The sequence below is a fragment of the Balaenoptera musculus genome, chromosome 5, assembly GCF_009873245.2.
Source record: "Balaenoptera musculus isolate JJ_BM4_2016_0621 chromosome 5, mBalMus1.pri.v3, whole genome shotgun sequence".
NCBI lineage: Eukaryota > Metazoa > Chordata > Mammalia > Artiodactyla > Balaenopteridae > Balaenoptera > Balaenoptera musculus.
In genome coordinates this window covers 65,440,423-65,460,328 of record NC_045789.1, presented here as the reverse complement: position 1 = coordinate 65,460,328, position 19,906 = coordinate 65,440,423, and the positions used below count along the sequence as shown (strand labels likewise).

General features: G+C 42.7%; 1 protein-coding gene across 2 annotated transcripts in view; it reads right to left on the bottom strand.

The window, feature by feature from the left end:
* Positions 1-19,170, bottom strand: part of KDR (kinase insert domain receptor) — a 44,662-nt gene extending 25,492 nt beyond the window's left edge. For both annotated transcript variants that reach the window (XM_036853116.1, XM_036853117.1), the window contains exons 1-13: positions 18,816-19,170; positions 14,680-14,773; positions 12,538-12,734; positions 9,496-9,626; positions 9,043-9,211; positions 8,339-8,478; positions 7,529-7,706; positions 5,988-6,102; positions 5,734-5,897; positions 3,655-3,811; positions 2,429-2,552; positions 1,796-1,904; positions 630-971 (exon numbers count right to left, since the gene is read on the bottom strand). In XM_036853116.1, the coding sequence (XP_036709011.1) occupies positions 630-971; positions 1,796-1,904; positions 2,429-2,552; positions 3,655-3,811; positions 5,734-5,897; positions 5,988-6,102; positions 7,529-7,706; positions 8,339-8,478; positions 9,043-9,211; positions 9,496-9,626; positions 12,538-12,734; positions 14,680-14,773; positions 18,816-19,146 (2,251 nt within the window). In that variant the 5' untranslated portion in view covers positions 19,147-19,170. The remainder of the gene's footprint in view (positions 1-629; positions 972-1,795; positions 1,905-2,428; positions 2,553-3,654; positions 3,812-5,733; positions 5,898-5,987; positions 6,103-7,528; positions 7,707-8,338; positions 8,479-9,042; positions 9,212-9,495; positions 9,627-12,537; positions 12,735-14,679; positions 14,774-18,815) is intronic.
* Positions 19,171-19,906: the final 736 nt, after the last annotated feature.

The window sequence follows — 19,906 nt, the reverse complement described above, 5'->3', positions numbered from 1 at the left end:
GCTCACTAAAATGCTCATCTCATTGACCGTGAGCTGTACCACAGAGGTACAGGCACTGAGTGCAGCATCCCTCCCAGAGGCTCTCACAGGTCTTAAACAACCCCATCACCACACTCTTCAGGCAGCAGATGTTTTATCAAGCACGCGGTATGTGCCACTATGTTCTATGCCTGGAGCTCAGCAAAGAGTAAAACAGAAACAACCCCTGTCCTCATGGACACAGAGACCTCACTGTACTCCACAGCCCAGCAGTTGTCTGTGTTCTCACTCTGTCCGCCACTATGAACTTCCGGCACCCTCCTAGCTCACGGTAGGCATTCACAAATATGTGTCTATTTAAATAACTGAATGCCCAAGAATGAGGCAGAAACTTCCCTGGTTTAGGGGAATCCCTTGCAGATAGTAGTGAGTGACCCCACCATCAGGGTTGGAAAGAATGGGGTTATTTTCTCTTTTTAATACATCACTTCACCATGATTAGCTTCCTTCTGCCTTGAGGACTTTCTGTAAGATAAGTGCTCACCGGTCTACTTCATAAGCTGCTAGAGGACAATCTTCACACAGCCCCTGAAAGCATTACATTTACGGCATCCCAACTGCTTCTGGATGGTCCAGAGTTACCTCCCTACCTAGGACTGTGAGCTGCCTGGCCACGCAATGTCTTTTCTTGGTCTTCCTGTCCTGAGCAAAGCAGATGTAGTCTCCTTGGTCCTGCAAGGATGCATTCTGCAGCTCCATGATCAAAATGTCATTTGTGCTATTAGAGATCATCGTGGCATTCATTCTCCAAAGAGCATCCAAGTTCTTGCAAACAGGTGTGGGCAGCTCTCCCACGTGGATGGGCAGAGCCTGTGGGCCAAGTTTGTACCATGTGAGGTTCTCAAACATAGTTCTGTCCGCGGAGCACCACAGAGACACGCTCTCCTGCTCGGTGGGCTGTGTGCTGGGTTGCAAAGTGATTTCAGGACCCCCTGAAATGTAAAACCCATGCTTAGGAGACAGTGATTTAACTTGGGCAGCACACTATTGCTTCCTTGTTGCCTTCAGTCTGCGATAAAGCACCAAGAGAAGTGAAGCTCTGGCATTCCCAGACGATGGAATACAAGGAGACAACCAAACTGGACAATTCCAGATTCAAAATGTATTATTCTACCAAACTACATTATTTGGAAATGTAAATGAATTCCTCAGATATATATGAAATCTCCACTTTGAGCTCTAAGCACGGTTTTTAAGATTTAACCACCCCCCCAATTCAAAGCAGATAATTATAACTTGGGATTTAAAAAATTAATGCCTCATTAATATATAACACTCACTGACAGGAAAACTGTGTTTATTACAGTGAATGAGCTCAGACTGAAATATTTTATTCCATCCAGTCAGCTAAAGCTGAGCCATAAAATTAAGGTGGACAAAGTCGGCAGTATTGGGAAGGCACTGCTCCAATGTCATTACAATTGCCTCCCAAAAACCCAACCTTGTCAGCTGTTCAATAGCAAGCGCATAAATGTTGACTGAACTTCTCTAAGCCAAGCACTGTGCTACACTCTGATGACAAAGACAAAAATATGATGCAGGACTTAAGCTTCAGAAGCACGTGTGAAACCATACTCCCTCTCCTGTGAAGTCAGATATACTGACTTCACGTGAGCCCAGGAGCTACCGGAGGAACTCTCCTTTATGAACAAAGGCATCAATTAGCCATCCAACTCCCCTTCCTAAAGCCACGCCACTCGTGGGAATGGCCAGGGCAACAGAGTATCAGACAGCCCAGCCCCTGGAGAGCACTTACTGGTCACGTGGAAGGAGATAACCCTCTCTCCTCTCCCAGCTTTGTTCACCGCTTCACATTTGTACAAAGCGGATACATTGGCTGCTTGGATAACAAGGGTACTTACAGTCTGTGAAAAAAACAAATCCCAGGCCATAAACAATGGAGGCTGTGTTTACGCACGTGCATTCAAACTAAAATTCAGCATCCCCACCACTGCTGCGACCTGCCTACTCCATTCAGACTCCAGCACTGACCACGCTCAAATCTGTGCAATTATAATTATGCTGGTGCAGCTCACACATCATACAAAATGAGCTTTGGAAACCATGGAATAAAGAATGTGTTTTAATACAACATCACATACCTTTTCTCATTTTCATGTTTATAAAATCAGAATTACCATACATCCTATGTACAGAGTTAATGGCATATGTGTTTTATTTTTCTCTGATACAGTAACAATAAGTCAATGGTGTTTCTAAAAGTTAATGGTGTTTTCAAACTGACTTAATATGCTAGTATTTTATCATCCAATTTCTTTGACGATCAATCGCCAATATTCCTCACACATTGATATTATTTTACCCTGCTTTCACTCCATCCTTCCATAAAAGAGAGATAGATTTTCAGATTAAAGAACTTCAAACTCACTTTGTTTTTTCCTTCAATTAGGGCAAATTGATTTTTGTTGACTTCGATTTTGTTTCCCCCCTGGAAGTCCTCCACGTTTCTCCATTCTTTACAGGTATGTGGGTTTGTCGTTAAGGCAGCTTGGCTATAAGAAAGAGGTAACAGATGATATCATGACTTAATTTTTCTTTAATTCATATCAATAGCAAGGAAAGGAGTCAGACTTCGGTTATTACGTTCTTAGAAATAACTTCCAACGCACCCTACCACGTTACAAGACTTGGCGCCAATTAAAAATAGGCCTCAGCAATGAAGGAAAAGGTTCTAGGTAGATTCATTCAGGATACAGGAGGGAAGCAGCTATTCTGGGAACAAACCTCCATTCATAAATTGGATCGACAAGACAATTCAAGTTAATTTAGTTCAAAGGAAGGCAAGGAAACTAAGAAGCCATTGGGCTTCTTAATCTCCCTGGGACTGTGGCCTTTGTGTAGGAAATGGTCAGCATCTGAGGAAGAAACTAAGAGAGGCCATCTCAAAAACAACAACAGGAAGTGAACTGCTTAGGGTGGTGGTGGGTGACTTGTTGTTGTTTTTTTTCCTAAGGATGTCTGGACTTGTGTTAGGACCTGATAAGCCGGGCCTGAGGCTCCGAGGTCTACCACTCCCTTGCACCCATCAGCACTTCCTCTGAGATGTACCTTCTCACAGATAAGGAGATTGTGGTATTCACCGGTTGATTGGCATAAGGAGAAAAACCAAAGACTGGCAATTAACAAAGTGAGCAAAGAAACTGCATTCAGAGAGATGAACGTCAGGGCCAACCTGAAGAGAGAGCTAGCTAATCTCAAAGCGTGATACCCCAAGGAACGACATCTCCTAAAGACGTAAGCACAGAGAAAGACGGAAGGAGATTAAGAGTACCACTTGAGGGATAACCTTCTTAGAGATAGTCTTCTTGGCTTAGAATGGTGTCATATCATAGCTTGGCTATGTCCATCGACAGAGGAATAGATAAAGAAGATGTGGTACCTATATACAGTGGAATACTACTCTGCCATATAAAGAATGAAATAATGCCATTTGCAGCAACATGGATGGACCTAGAGGTTATCATACTAAGTAAGCCAGACAAAAACAAATACTGTAGGATATCACTTACATGTGGAATCTAAAAATAAAACAAATGAATAAATATTTTTTTTAATGCAAAAGAGCAGGAAAAAAAAGGGTGTGGCCCTACTCACGTGGGCTGGTAGGTACACTCTGTTTCCAGCTGCCAGTACCAGTGGACGTGACTGGGGGGAGGAACGGCATAGATCGTGCACGTCAGCGTTTGGGAGGTGCCATACTGGTAAGAGTCCACGGGAGAGATCAGAGATTTCTCACCAATCTGGGGTGGGACTGGAGATGGGAAAGACAGCTTTTGAATTGTCAATCAGCTTTGAGGAATGGAAAGTAGAAGTTTTCAGCAACTAAAGCCTGTGTTTTTCCAAGCATAGAATTTTTGCCCCCATTTGCTTTTTCAAAGAACATCTAGATTTGGAAACAGGACACCTGACTTCTAGTGATACTCATGATAACAATAATAATAAACTAGTAAGTTGAGTGACTTTGTGCCAGTCTCGTCACCCTGTGCCTCACCTTTTTCTCATCTACATTACAGAGATAGTTCTCCTCATCCTCCCAATTTCACAAGATCAGATAAGGCTCCAGGAAGAAAATAGTTGTGAATAATACAGTAGGTACATGTATTATGTACTGAGCATTGTTCTAAGTGCTTTACATCAATTAATTCATTTACATCAATTAATTCATTTAATCCTCACAGCCACCGTTACTGTCCTCCACTTCACACGTGGGAAAAATTAAAAAGTGAAATGACTTGCCCAAGGTCACCCGCCACGCCTGCTTCTCCATCTCTCCCTCCTTCTTCCCCTTCCTTCCTTTCTCCCCTCCTCTCTCCCATCCTTTCTTGTTTTCTTCCCTTCCTCCCTCCATTCCTTCCCTGTCTTTTCCTCCTTCTCTCCCTTTTTTCTCTCTTTCTTTTTTTGGCTCCAAAGTCATTAATGCGAAACTATCTTCTCATCACTACCAACCTAAAGCCTCATTATACTTTCAAACCTTGACTTCTTTTTTTATCTTTGTTTTATAGAGCAGGGTAAATGCTAGGGTGAATCAAACGTTTAGTGACTTCCTGGATGAATGAGATAGAGTTATTCATTGTCCATTTTTATATCTTTATTTCTTGTTCCTTTCCTTCTCCCCACCCTACTTTTCAGCTTCCCAGCTTCTCTATACTCCCCAAACTCCTACACCCAAGTGGCTCCTAAGTGACATTTCTGGAACCTGTTATCTTTAAAATACTCCCCGAAGCTGATGTCCCAGCAAAGAAATGAAGCCAAGCTCAGCAGACATACAGAGCTTGGCAGGATATACAGGGAAGCACCTTAATGTCACATGAGAAGATCCTGAAGTTTTAATCTGCCATGACAGTAGAAAGCACAAAGAATTACAACAGAGAAGCATTTCCCAACCTGTGTTTGGAGCAAGATATTAATGGATGTATGGGGGAGGGTTGCTCTGGTCAAATAAGTTTGTTAAACCTTGGCTACTCTATGTCTCCCACCCACCACTGGAGAATGGCAATATACTATGTCCATCAACTTAGCATCTCCCACATTTACTTGACCATGATGCCCTTTTCCTCCCCACCCGGAGTACTTATTGTAAATAAGTATCTTTCAGTTTGGAAAAATAAAGTTCAAATCATTCTTAAATCAAAAACTTAATATCTCCCCCTTTACAGCCTCAGAGTCAGATTCCAGACTCCTGTTGAAAAAAATTAAAACACTTCCAACCAGCCAGCAGTGTCCACCTGCAAAAGCCTTCTGCATTGGAATCTGCCTGTGCATCACTGATACATCAACCCCCAAATCAAACTAGCAGCTTCCCACAAAATCCAAGAAGAGTCTTAAACATTTGCATGCCAGGAGCACAATTCAAAGGTACTGCAACTGGAGCCTGATGACTGTCCCTGTGGGCACTCTTATGTCACAGCATTTAGCCATTGGCTGCACCATCTACTTTAGGCTCGAGTTCGACCACCAAATGGTTCATTCGCATGGCCTCTTAAGCAAACATGTCCAGAGCATACTGCCCCACGCCTCACTTCAGCCACACTGTCCTGGATCATTTTTATACACCGGAGCTACTCATGATGTAAGTGAGGCAGAGATACCAAAGGAATGGTGGCCTGGCTCTTCAGGAGGACATAATCATACTCTTTATAATAGATAAAGAGAAGGAAAACTGAATGGACTCACCATTCACAACCAGAGATACCACGTGGCTCTGTTTCTCCTTTGAAATGGGATTGGTAAGGATGACAGTGTAATTTCCTGTATCTTTTTCACTCACTTCCATAATGGTCAGTACGTGCCCCACTTTAATTGTGTGATTGGACTCAATGGGTCTTCCATTTTTATACCTGTGGGGAAAAACAAATCCCAGAAATGAGTCCGATCTAAGGATCTGCTTTCACGTGGAACAAGGCTTTGCATTTATTTCCAGTTGTTACCATTTTATTTCTGGAGGAGGGTAACCAAGGCACTTCACAGGGACTCTGACACGGTCTCCCACGGTGGCTTCCACCAAAGATTCCATGCCACTACCGAAAGCAACAAAAGGTTTTTCTGGAAGAAAATAAAAATCATTTTTCTCATAAATGGCAACTTCTTATAAATGGCCATTTGGTTTAGTTTTTCATTTCAAGTGAAGAGTCAAAGACCTCGGGGGTCTGAGTCACTGCTGTTCAGAGAGTCCCCATCTCACCCTTCTACAGGTCCCACCCCAGGTTCTCCCTCACCTGTGGTCTCTGCGTTAGCTTTTCTCTCTCCCCCAGTCTGCTCCACAAGTCTACCGAGCACTCAGATCTCACTCAATTCAAGCGTTTGCTTCTCTGTGAAGCTTTCCCTACGTCCCCCAGGGGACCTTGGGTGCTCCTTCTCCTCTGCTCCCATGACACCCTATACATACCTCCCATGTGCCCCAGGACTCAGTCCTCCGACCTCTTCTCTTTACCAACACCTTCCTCTTGTCAATTACACATTCCTCCTAAATCTATATCTCCTGCCCCTGACTTCCCTGGGTTCTAGGTTAATATATTAAAGTCTCCACTTGGATGTTTAGTGGGCACCTCCAAATGAAGCCACCCAACCCTGTGTCCCCAAATCCTACTCCTCTTCCTATCTTCCCTGTCTCGGTTAAGAAAACTACCGTTCACTCACTTGCTCACACTAAAAACGCAAAGGTCATCTTCCATTCTTTTTCTCTTATACCCCGCAGCCAGGGAATCGACAGGCAAACCCTATTGGCTCTATCTTCAAAAATACATCCAGAATCAGGTCACTTCTGACCACCTCCACTTCTACCACCCTTGTCTAAGCCACCCACCATCTCTCACCCGGATGACTGCAATTAGCCTTCTAACTAGTCTCTCTACTTCTGCCCTTACTTCCCTAAAGTATTTCACATTAAAATAACCCACATAGTGAGCCTATAAAAAACATAAGCCAGAGCATGTCTCTCTCTGCTCAAAACCCTTCTATGCATTCCCATATTATAAAATCCAACCCCTTATGAAGGCCTATAAGTTGGATGCCATACAAATTATCATCTAAACTGAGACGTTTATGTGAGTGAAAGAGAATAAATGGGAAATTAAGTTATTTTCTCAAAGCCCCACAGAAAGTAACTAAATACAGGTTTCCCCAATTGCAAGGCCCATGCTTATTCAAGGAAGCCCCTCAGCCTTGCGATCAAATGAAAATTTTAAAATGATCTTAGATAATAACCCTCTGCTTACTATAGTGATAATAATAATAGCAACAACAAGTAATACGTAGCGAGCCCTTACTACATCAGTTCATCTCATCTTTAAAGTTGGGATTTGAACCCAAGCTATGTATGCTCTTGACCTTGAGGTCAAGTGGCCTTCCTAGCAAGAGCTCAAACACACCTTCTGAACGAGCAAAATAGGAATCACTAGCTGACCTAAATTTATTGAAATCATCTCACTTTTCAAGGCAGAGCATAATTCCAGAGGAAATCTTAGCTTACCATGGACCCTGATGAATGTGCTGTTCCTCTTGGTCATGAGCCCACTGGAAGCGGCACAGGTGTACCATCCTTGGTCACTCCGGGTTACACCATCTATAGTCAAGGTGCTCAAAAATTTCTTCATCTCACTCCCAGACTGGGTTTTTAGGTCCCGGTTTACAAGTTTCTTATGCTGATGCTGAAAAAGAGTTTAGTGAACTTCCAAAGTCCAGAATAACATTCCCTGGTAGCTTCTAGATACCCACAAAAGTCTTGGCCTTCAGTGAACACTATTTAATGCTAATAATAGATACTTCTGAACTTTTATCATCATGCTGATGACAAATACATTTGGTTTCAGGAGAAATAAATAGAATCAACCGAATCAGGCATTTTAAAACCTCACATAATGGGAATGAGATCAATATAAACTGCAGAAACACAAGGAAATATGACCACTGTTTAAGGAGAAGTCTCATGCCACCTCTTGAAAAGAAATTCCCTTAAAGGGAAAATAGATCAAGGACTTTGGAGAACAGAGAAATAATGCAACCTAGAAAGACATAATCCCCTAAAGAAAACTAATCTTCACAGCCTGGACAGAGTTCTTGGTTTTGCATCTTTTTTTTCCATGGGTGCTGTATGTCCTACAGTTTTCTTAAAATGTGTGTGTGTGTGTGTGTGTGTGTGTGTGTGTGTGTGTGTGTGTTAGTGTAAGTTAAGGCCCTTACATTTTATCTGGCCAAAGAGGTCCCTATCTCTCTCAAGCAAACTTCGTTGGAGCTTATTATCAAAGTATTTGGAGGTCTGGCTTTGAATTGTTAGTGTTACCTTCAAAGAAGGGTATTCCCAGTTGAAGTCAATCCCCACATTTAGTTCAGTTCTTGCCGTACAATTTAAGACAAGCTTCTCTCCAACAGACAGCTCAACTCCGTGAGGGGGGCTCAGAACCACATCATAAATCTTGTACCCTGGAGCAAGTAAATTGGAAAAACAGAAAGTGAGAGGGAAACCAAAATCTATAACTTGGCACACATTTTTTCAGACACGATGCAACTTCAAAATGTGTCACATCATTTTTCCCTGAGGGCCTCCCCAAACCTTGGTTAACTCCCAGGAAAATGGTCTACAGAGATTCACAAAGCAGCCCTAAAGGGATCTCAAAGATGTTGTAGCCCAGTGGATAGAAAAGCAGTAAAATCTGAGAAGTCAATAGTCAATGGGGTTACCAAACTTTCCATAAAATAGGTATAGTTAAAAGATTTGATGCCAAGCAATGCTCTGAACATTGAATTTTCCAAAAAAATACACTCCCATAACAGAACTCTTATTCATCCTTGGTCTTGGTAAGGAAGGAGAAAAACCTCAGTTGCACATAGGTTTACTGGGTAGAGAAGAGCAGATGTAATGAATTGCTTAACAACAAATCTTGAAATAATATATTTCTCAATATCTCTTGTCCTCCAGAATCTTAATATAAAAAGCTAATCTTTATTGTCTGACATTAATGATACAGAAAGGAATTGTCCTCTTACCTACAACCACAACTATGTACATAATAGACTGGTAACTTTCATCATTAATTTTTGCTTCACAGAAGACCATGCCAGCATAGCTGATCATGTAGCTGGGAATAGTGAAGCCTTTCTTGCTGTCCCAGGAAATTCTGTTCCCATCAGGAACAAACCTCTTTTCTGGATACCTCTGGGTAGAAAAAGAAATATCAAATATTTAATCAAGTGCTATCCAAAAGTAAAAACCATGAACACTAAAGAATTCATCTTATTTTAAGAATACAAATTGGTTTTATTTATTGTCATTTTGACCCTTCCTAAAGTTTCCTTTAAAACTCACTGTTGACTTAATGCTATATAATGCATGTAATATATATATTTATAATATATATAATGTTATAAACAGGCTACCCATCTTAATACTAGCTTAAAATTATGAAAGGGTAAGAGATGAAGAAAGAAGATGTAACTTACTGCACAAAGTGACACATTGAGGTTTGAAATGGTCCCCAGACACGGAATCACCACAGTTTTGTTTTTGTTCTCAGTGATGTACACAACTCCATGTTGGTCGCTGACAGAAGCAATAAACGGAGATCTGTAATCTAGAAGAAAATGTAATTCCATTAGTTAATGGCATTTACTAGAAAAGTGGGTCATCTTTCAGGTTCATAAACTCTAACCAGAGAAGTAAACTATTGGGAAAGACATTTCACACTAGGCAAAGGAATCCAGAGGTAGGTCTGCTGGTAAATATCTGGCTCCAAGGTTATGTTACAGGAGGGGTGTGTGTGTGTGTGAAAAATCTGGAAGAAAACTCCCAGAATGAGACTGGCTCCTTTTGTACTGATGATCAACAAGCAGAGTGTACTTTATAGGTTCCACATTTAAGCAGATTGATCATTACAGTTTTTTCAAAGTGAAGGAGCATACGTCTTCATTTTCATATGCACTATACATCTTTCATGTACATAAATTTTAAAGTAAATTTAAAGTTAAACCTGTATAGTTTACCTACTGAGTTTTATTGATGTTAAAAAATTCATGTTCTCTCTCTTAAGGCAAACAGTGTAACTGTCATGAAAATAGGTTAATGGCTCCCAAAGACTCTTTAAAGTAAAGAAATAACTAACCATTTTTAATTCAATAATTCAAGAGAAAGTTTCATGTGAGTATTTTAAGATTGTGAAGACTAGATATAAGATTCTTTATATAATAATGTTGAATAGTTAAATTGTTTATGTTTACTGTTTAATTGCATTTAGTTTAAGATTCAGCAATCATTAATATCTTCAATGACAAAAACCTGAAAAGCCACCATGGCAAAGACTGAGAAAAAAACAAAAGAGATTTTAATGCCGTTCAAACATTGTTCGTATGATGTTAACACGCTGCTGGGAAACGACTCCTTTTCCCAGAGATAGAGTTGATGGGTGTGAAGCCATGCTTGAAATCTCAGAGAGATAATGGTTCATGCCACTCTCCCCAACACACCTGACCAAGCATTTTCAGAGCTCTTCAGGATGGTTGGTTCAAGTAAAGAAAGAGTTAATTAAACCAAAGGGGAGAAAGGCAGCTAATTCCCTGCAAGAGCAGAAGTTTGATTTCCCTCCCAGCTGGAAAGCACAGAAAGGCAGCCAATCCAGCCACCACATGCCATAGCCATTATCTTACGAGAACAAGACCCACTTCCCGGCTCCATCCATTGCTGGAGGTAATGGGGTCAGAAGACTAAGGAAGTAAGGTGGGGACCAGAGAGGATATTAAAGGACCGTCCATAGGGAATACTTCAATGTTTTCTTTTCCACTGTTAAACTTCATGACCAAAATCCTGGACAACTCACCTCCTAGAACACCAGGCTTAGACGGGAAGCAGAATTTGATGGTATACTCAAAGACAGGCAGTGTACAAATAAACAGTGCTGGGGATTGCTACTTCTTAATATTACCTACCTTTCATCTGCATGCTATGAAATATTACATAGCTTGCTTACAGAGAAAGTCTTTGGAAGCTAAATTAACCCCTTGACGTAAGACTAAAGCTATTCAGTAAATCAATTCTATTTCAGTATCCCAAAAAGAGGAAATAAACAAAAGAAACCCAAACAACCACCCATCCTCTCAAAATAAAATATTTACTGTAACTCATGAAATGAATTTTCACATGTCTCCAGGTTTCCTGACTTGGGGAGAAGGAAATAACGAGATATTATGGGAGAGGTTCATCTTGTAGTATTTCCAGACAGCCTGAAAGCAGGAAATCCTTGCAATCTTCTGAGAAAGCCTGATCTCCCAAGACTGCCAGATCAAAAGGAGCCAGAAATTCTCGAAGATCTGAGCCTTGTCTCTTTCAACTTCTGCAGAGGGGAGGAGGAGAGCACGAAATTCTACCTTGGATTGTGCTTACCCTGGGCAAAAGTAATTCTCAAATATTGTGCAATTCAGGAGTGACATACGTTATTCTGATGTGGTCCCCATTCCTCCCTTGCACTGACCATATTGCACTACTGAAATGCAAATGGAGATATGCAAGTGTGTCTCCCAAAGCTGATGAAATTCCTGTTCTGTAAAAGATGCTTCTGGAAAAAAGTCTAAGCCATCTTCACCTGCTTCAAATTCTCTGGGATGTACAGAGGTATGTCAATGTATAAATAAAATGTCTAAAAAGCTCATCTTTACCGAAAAGAAAAATATTTAGTATATCTAAGCAAAATACTATACTATAGACTTATACCCACCCAAGTTATATGATTCATATCTCATTAGTTAAGTCAGGTTTTCTTAAGTTAACATAAGATTTTTGAAACACGAAGGAAAGAATAATTCAGATTATAAATGCTAAATTCATGTGACATGGAGTTTACCCTACATGGATGTTAAGTTGGCCTCCACAGTGTAAATCCCAAATTGCAAACTATAGAAAGATGGAGCATGTCATCCAAGATCTCAGACCACACAAGCAAAGGAAAGACACACTGCCCTCAGAAGGTCTTTCGAGACAGTGACTTTATTTGCACAAGTGTATGGAAATTGTATTTTATAAAGTTTAAGTGGGAAAAGAAAAGTTCCTATGAACAAAAATAGCTCCAGAGCCTTTGGCTGATTCCCTGTGCATTCTTGGGGAAATCTCCGAATCTGCTGTAGATAACCTATCTCTCCACAGAAACCTCTCTGTAATTCTCCCCTGAATCTTCCTTTTCGAGAATTTCAGGGGTTTTTTTTCTCAAACATCAGAAGACTTCTTATAAATCTCCATTGCCAACTGTGAACACAGATTTCCCTTAGAAACAAAGATCAGAACCAAATCAATTGGGCAATAGTGTAGCAAGGCCCAAGCTGCAGAACAAATCACTGAGTCTTGTACTCAGAGGAGGCCTTGGGAGGGAAGAATTTTGTAGATTCCTGTTGGCAGAGAGCCTTTAGAGCGAGCCTTTGTTGTCCGGATTCTTCTTTGCACCTGTTGTGTTTTGTAACTGGTAAATTAACTTGGGAAGTGAATTCCATTTAACCACTTACCTTGAACATACACATAGACGACGGAGGCCATGTCAGTGTCCCGGTAGAAGCACTTGTAGGCTCCAGTATCATTTCCGATCACTTTTGGAATGGTGAGCATCTTACAGAAGACGCTGTCACTGCAATCCGTCACCTCCGCTCTTTTCTCAGAGCCGCTCTGATTGTTGGGCCAGAGCCAGTCCAAGTCCCTCTGACCCCTGAAAAATTCATTCCAAGCAAGTATTCAAGTGAAATGCCTATGAGACTGTTTCTAAGAAAATAGAAGTTTTAGTTCTCAAACTTATACAAACTCCTCAACAGACAGATTCATAGCCTTCTACCAACAATGACAGATTATACGGACAAATGACAAAAAGCCAGAGTCTCAGCTTCAGAAATCACTTATAAGGATTCCCGAGTTTTCTATTACTTATTTCATTCATCCAACAAATATTTATTAAGCATGTGCTATGTGTCAAACGTTGTTGAAGACTGGGAATACAGCAGTGAACAAATCAGATAAAAATCAATGCCTTCACGGAACTTCAGTCTAGTTGGAGGAGACAGGTAGTAAAAAAGTAAGTAAACTTCAATAAAGCTGAAACTTTTAAAAAGTAAGTAAAATATATTGTATAAAAGGTGGTGATAAATACTATGAAGAAAGTCTAGAAGATGCAAAGAAATAAGTGAAGAGTTCTAGAGGGAGGGGGCTTGGTGAAGTGGGCCATATAGATATCAGGAGGAACAGAGTTTCAGGCAGGGAGAACAGCCAATGTCAAGGCCCTGGGGTGGGTGCCTATCTGGAGTATTCAGGGAATGGCAAGGAAGCCAGAGTAGCTAGAGAAGAGTGGGCAGTCAGGAGAGTAAGAGGTGAGGTTAGGAAGGAAGGGGATGCAACTGTCTAAGGGCCTCGTAGGACCTTGGAAGGATGGCATTAAAGCACAGATTACTTTCATTGCAGCATTTCTCTACAAAGCCCCAAGGAAGACAGTCAACATCAAGAAGAATGTAACATCACTGACCCTTCTTTAAAGAACTTGAAATTTCCACGAAGTTGCAGCTACATTAATGAAGTTACTTTTAACACACTCCATTGTTTTTCTGGGGACATAAGAGGAGTATATATAGAATCTTGGGGAATTTTAAATAACCTTTGTTGTTAAGGGCGCGTAAGAGGAAAATCTGCTGAGAAATGCATCTTGAAGTAGCAAAGCTAAGCAAACAGCACCTGTTACTATGTTTTTCCCAAGGGTTGGGTATTGGTGACCTACCCTTGATAAGGCAACTAGGGTATCCTTTACACTCGGCAAGCTAGAACAGATCTGTGTCACTGTGCTGAACACTTGGCATTCATCAAGCAGAAACAATGGCAACAAGCTCCACAAGGTTCTTTGTGGACCATCAGCACTCTTCTCAGGGGGCAAGGTCACCTCTACCCACCATCTCTGCCAAAACCACACCGGTTCCAAGAAGCCTCTGGGTCTGTCATGCATAATCACTACATTAAACCCTAAAGTCTTCTACTTTTCTTCCTGAGGTACGGGCTGGAAAGCAAAATTTAAAAGCCTCCTCTTCTTCTCAAAGAGGCCTATTTCCCCAGTTAGCAAAAATCAAGAGCATGACTCCTTGCTAGCTGGTGAAAGAGACATGCCAGAACCTCAAGCCAGAGCATGACATGCACTCAGCAATATTAATGACTGAATATAAAATTGCTACTACAGTCAGAATTTTACCATAAAATAAAGTTCTTGAAAAGTGCTAAACAGATGTCTAAGAGCCATTCTGAGTATAACAAATATGTCCCCAAACTTCTTTAACTCTAAAGATTTCATTTATTCATTCAATATTTATTGAATGTGTATTACATAATATATGCTAGGTGCTATACTGGTTATTAGGGTGTGTGTGTGTGTGTGTGTGTGTGTGTGTGTGTGTATGTGTGTGTTGGCAGAGGGTAGTAGGAAAAAAATGCCAGCAAAATTGTACAGAATTTTCCAGAGAAGACCTTCCTCATGTTTTCATTATTACATTAGTTCTTAGAAACCTCACTACTTATACACAATTACGACGACTCTATTATAATTCTGCTGTATGGAAATTATTCTTTCTTTAATAAACAGTGATATTTGACACAGGAAATCTGAATCTAAAATGTATCCTTACCTGCAAGTAATTTGAAGCGTTGTGTTAGCCATAATTGTAAGTATGTCTTTTTTTATGCTGAGCCTGGGTGGATCAAGAGAAACACTAGACAAACCTAGAAACAAATTAAATAAATGAATATAATTGCCACTCAGACCCAATAGGAAACACCTTCCATAAACAATGCACACTCTATACTTTAAAAGGCCTCTTCAGCAATTCATTGTGTAAAACTTGTGAATTTACTTTTCACCATTCCCAGTAAAAGTTCACAAGCTGTGTCATAACAGGAAGAATGGGCAGATGGTCATAAACCAACACAACAGTTCTGCAATTCACTGAGCGAGGGTGGAGTTCCTGTTTTCCTGCATTGCCAACTTCAAGGTCTTACAAAAGGATATGGGACATTGAAACCAAATGAACCTTCATCTGATGATCTCACTCCCCTGGGAAAGGACCCACTGACATTTTTTATAAAACATAGGATGCACACATTCGACTAAATTGCTGATTAATGAATACTACTTAGAGAGATTTCTATATAGTTCATCCATGTACTTTGAGGGGGGTGGGAATGTCCATGACATTGTCTCATTTTCCTTTATCAATTTTCTAGTGCACTTCCTCTGGTAACTGAACTGCCAAGGTTGAAAGACTGTACATTAAAACTAGATGAGAGGAACTGAGGAAAGAAACATGTTCCCATGTCATATAACATGCATATACTTTTCCTCAGAGAACAGAACCTAAAAAGGGTAATGCAGGACTTCCCTGGTAGTCCATTGGTTAAGAATCTGCCTGCTAGTGCAGGGGACATGAGTTTGATCCCTGGTCTGGGAAGATCCCACATGCCACGGAGCAACTAAGCCCGTGCACCGCAACTACTTAGCCCCCGCTCTAGGGCCTGCGAACCACCACTACTGAGCCCACATGCTTCGGCTACTTAAGCCCGTGCACCTAGAGCCCATGCTCTGCAACAAGAGAAACCATGGCATTGAGAAGCCAGTGCACCACAACGAAGAGTAGCCTCCACTCGCCGCAACTAGAGAAAGCTTGCACACAGCTACGAAGACCCAGCGCAGTCGTAAATAAATAAATAAATAATAAAATTTTAAAAAAATAAGTTTAAAAAAAGGGTAATGCTAATGAATTACAACTGGGGAATCTCAACTTACTGATCAAAGCGCTGAGCTTGTCCTGACACCAAGCTTGGAACACAGGAAAAGTGTCCACCTAAATATACCATGGGACAGATTCCTTGCCATGGGTCACTCCACAGCAAGAAGACTGAGTTCTCTGCCAACTAAATGCAAAGAGCTACCAGGTGTTGAAAAAGCATCGGAGAAAGAAAAACTGTCCACCATGTTAGGGTCTTAACTCACATCTAGATCTTCAAAACACCACCTTAAAACGTGATTGATGCTGGGTAAGCACCCAAGCTTCATATGATCCTTTACTCACATCCACTAAGAACAAATGACTCTCTAGGCCTAAACTGGGATTGACATTGTTGGGCAAATAAAAGAGTATTAGCAAATATGAAAGAGTATGAATAAATAGAGTATGAGCAAATATCCAGTGTAAATATGCAGAGCATTGAATCTGTGGACCCCAACGTGAACAGCTGCAGGCAGGACGAACAACTGATCACTCGTGTTCTCATACACTCACTCAGATGTGCAAAGTAGGTTGCTGTAGATGTGTTAATCAATATTAAAAAAAATTTTTTTTAACTGGAAATTACTTTATATCAATAAATCTCAGAAACTAATTGGCGTTGGAACTGCCATGGGTTTGGGGCAGTGGTTCTTAAACTTTAGCATGTGTCAGAATATGCCTAGGCCTACAAATCTGCATTTGTAGGTGACGCGGTCATACATGGTCTATGGGCCACTGTTGGATGGCTATTGGTCTGGGTGGTCACGCTAAGTTAATCAGCAGAGCACTTTTCAATATGAAGGAAATAACTGCTCCCAAAGTAGGCAAACAATAAAGCAAAGTGTTTAAAAGCAAAAGAAAAGTCTTCCAATAATGGAGCCCCATTTTGTCTAACGGAAGGAAAATGAAAATAATTCATTTGGATGAGCACAGATATCAAACTTGACTGGGAAACACTAGGTTGAGAAACATGTCAAAAACAGTAACTTAATACAATTCCCATGATGACCCAAATGAGAAAGAACCCATTATTTGGGCGCATTCATGTGAGAAAAAAATGGTAGTAAAGACTAAGCTCTAATTAAGCCAAGCTCACCCCACCACAAAAATAAGAGATTCTTGAACCTCTCTTGTAAATCACTGCCACAGATTATCTCACACTCTAGACACACTTTCCAATGTTAAAAAAAAAAAAAAGTTTCTTCATTCATAGGGAGCCAAAACAACACCATACTATTCTAGAGACATGTCTCCAACAAAAAACTATTCAACAAGGCTATCAATAATGATAACTTCAAATTCATATATGTAGACCAACACTCAATTTCTTTTTGCTCCAATAAGCTTCATTCATTTTCACAGGCAAGTTTGAGTTCTGCTCTTCAGAAAGTTCTAAAGAAATAACTCTAAGAAGTACATATGCTGCTACTCAATAAAAAGCTCTTCTATGTTCAAATTCCATAGCCAAAATTAATTCATTTGTGCACTATTACCCTTCCAGCTCAAAGACAGGAAGGAAAAACAACAGTGCCTCTGTCTCTAGAATTTGATGGCATCAATTATAGCCCAATCCAATTAAGCAAGTCACACACTCCAAAAGGGTAACCTCATCATTATATTCAGGGCAACCCGATTACGGTTACTACTGCTGTGCTATGAAACACCCCAGGCTTAAAAGCAACTCACTTCTTTGTGGGATACAGAACAAACCACAAGTTCCAGACCTTTATTTTCTCACCATAAAGGGGAAGAGAGAGGTCTTGTCAGGGACAAATGAGTGTTCCTGGTGGAGCTGGCCTGGATGAACCAAGTCATTATTCAGAAAATTCAGTAACTATAGACAGATGATCTTGTTACTGTATATGTGTGTGGGTGTCTTAAAAAAAAAAAAAAAGACATGTGGTTCTTTAATTTATAAGGAATTTTCGCCTGAATCATTTTACCTTTTCTTCCCTTTCCACCCTCTCCCCTTTCTCACCCTCCGAAGAGTGGAAATCTGGAAATCAGCAAACTGGCTACAGAAAAGAGATTAGAGAGAGAAATGCGAGAGAGATGAGAAGGAGAGATAAACAGAGAAGGAAAGAGGGATGGGGGAGAGAGAGAATTTACTGCATCAAGGGCATGCGTGTTCCTAATCTTGAAGGAGAGTGAAATTTTAGACGGCAAGGAGAGTGGCGAGTGGCGCCCAATCTAGGTACCAAATCCCTCAGAGTAAGTTTTCAGAACGTGAACTTCTGACCATGTGCTTCCCCGAAAGACCAAAGCGCTTTGAAAGATGTTAAATTGTTTTACATAAGAAGGTGACTATTATTGGAGACACTTTGGGAAGCTGTCACAGCCCCAGGTCCAAGCCCCAATTCCCCTTTCTCTCTGCGAGGAGAGCGGCGTCCTGCACCAGGAAGAAGAAAAAGTTTCCCTCTCCCTTAGACCCCACCTTATCCAGTGGGTGTGTATGTGAGTTCGAACCAAAAGGGAACAGTAGACCGGGCTCCCGGTTCGACTCCTACAGAGGCAGAGCTAAGCGTACGGTACCGTCTGCCGAGCCGGCTCGCGGCCCCCTAAGGGCTTCCTTCCCCGCGTCCTGGCTAGGATGGTGCGCGCAGCCGGACAACGTTTCACCGCCTGTTCCCGCCTGCGGGGCACCTCCCGCCTGCGGGGGCACCTCCCGCCTGCCAGCCCCAGGTGCTTTCCCACTCCCGCCTCCTAAGAGCACGGGTGTATCGGTTCTGCAGGACACGCTCCAGCCCAGGCCCTGTCGGAGGCCAGAGTCGCGGAAATGGAACTGGGCTCAGGAGACCACCAACTCGCTGCGTAATCTTGGGCCAGTCACTGAGCTTCAGTTTCCTCTTTGGTAAATGAAAGAACACAGTGTGAAGTCACTTTCACCTCTCCAGCTCTATGACTCCGAGTTAGGTCCGGCCTCCAGGTCCTCTCCGCATCCCTATCTCTCCGCCCGTACCCGACCTCTCCGCTTTCCTTCTAGGGAGTGGGCTCCTTACCCACAGAGGCAGCCCGGGTCTCCACGCAGAGCCACAGAGCAAAGGCCAGCAGCGCCTTGCTCTCCATCCCGCACCTCGCGCCGGGCGCAGTGCCCAGAACTCGCCGGCGGTTCTCTCTCCCTGGTCCTGCTCCGCGAACAAGGCGCGGAGGTGGAATGCGCGCCGCCGCGCAGGGCTCCCGCGCTCGCAGGGCGTGGGTGCCCCGGCTTCGGCCGCGGCTGCAGGGGCGTCTGCGGGTGCCAGTAGGAGAGGGTATCCCGGCTGCCAGACAGCTCCGGGCTTTCTGTAGCGCGCAAGTGGTAACCCGCGCGGGCAGACGAAACGCAACCATACACCTCCGGCTCTCCCGGGGTCCCGGGATTCAGTGCTGGGTGGGAGCCAGAGCCGAAACTCTAGAGCGCGGGGGCGGGGCTATGCGGGGCGGGGCTTCCCTTCGCAGCCGGCCCCGCCCCTCAGCCGGGTTCTGTGAGTGGACCCGGTGCTTCCCACGCCCACCACATCTCCCCATCTCCCCACTTGCCCCGGACTGCGTCTGGCCCGGCGTGGCCCGAGGGTGAACGTCCCGGGCGCAACCGCTCCATTTCTGAAAGAAGATGTAGCCCATAACGGGTTCTGAGCCACTCCAAGTTTCAGTCGGTGGCTGCCCTCCCACCCCGAGATGTTGGGGAGCAACACGGAGTGCGGCGAGGGACACTGCGCCCTCGGGAGGAGCGCCGAAGTCTGGGGCGGCCTTGGCTCTGCGCGCCTCTGAAGTGGCTGGCGGACAGGCTGAGGATCAGCGGCAGGCTGAAGCAACGAGGCAGAAGCGGATACCGAGCAGAGGCGAATGCAGGATCGCAAACTGCGACTCCAGCCAGTATGAGTGTTTTGCTTGGCCAGCACAGCTGTAGTTTAAAAATCTGAATCTGAATGCCTGTAGTACGAATATTCACTTGCCCAGCTCTCCGAAGTTCCCACTATTTCCTCTTACACCTGACGGCTTCAATTGTTTTTAAGATACCTGCCTCGCCCCCCAATGCATTTAAATTTGAGACCCTCCCCCCTCTACCTGGCTTTCTCCAAAAACCTACCTCAGGCCTCCGGGGAGCTGG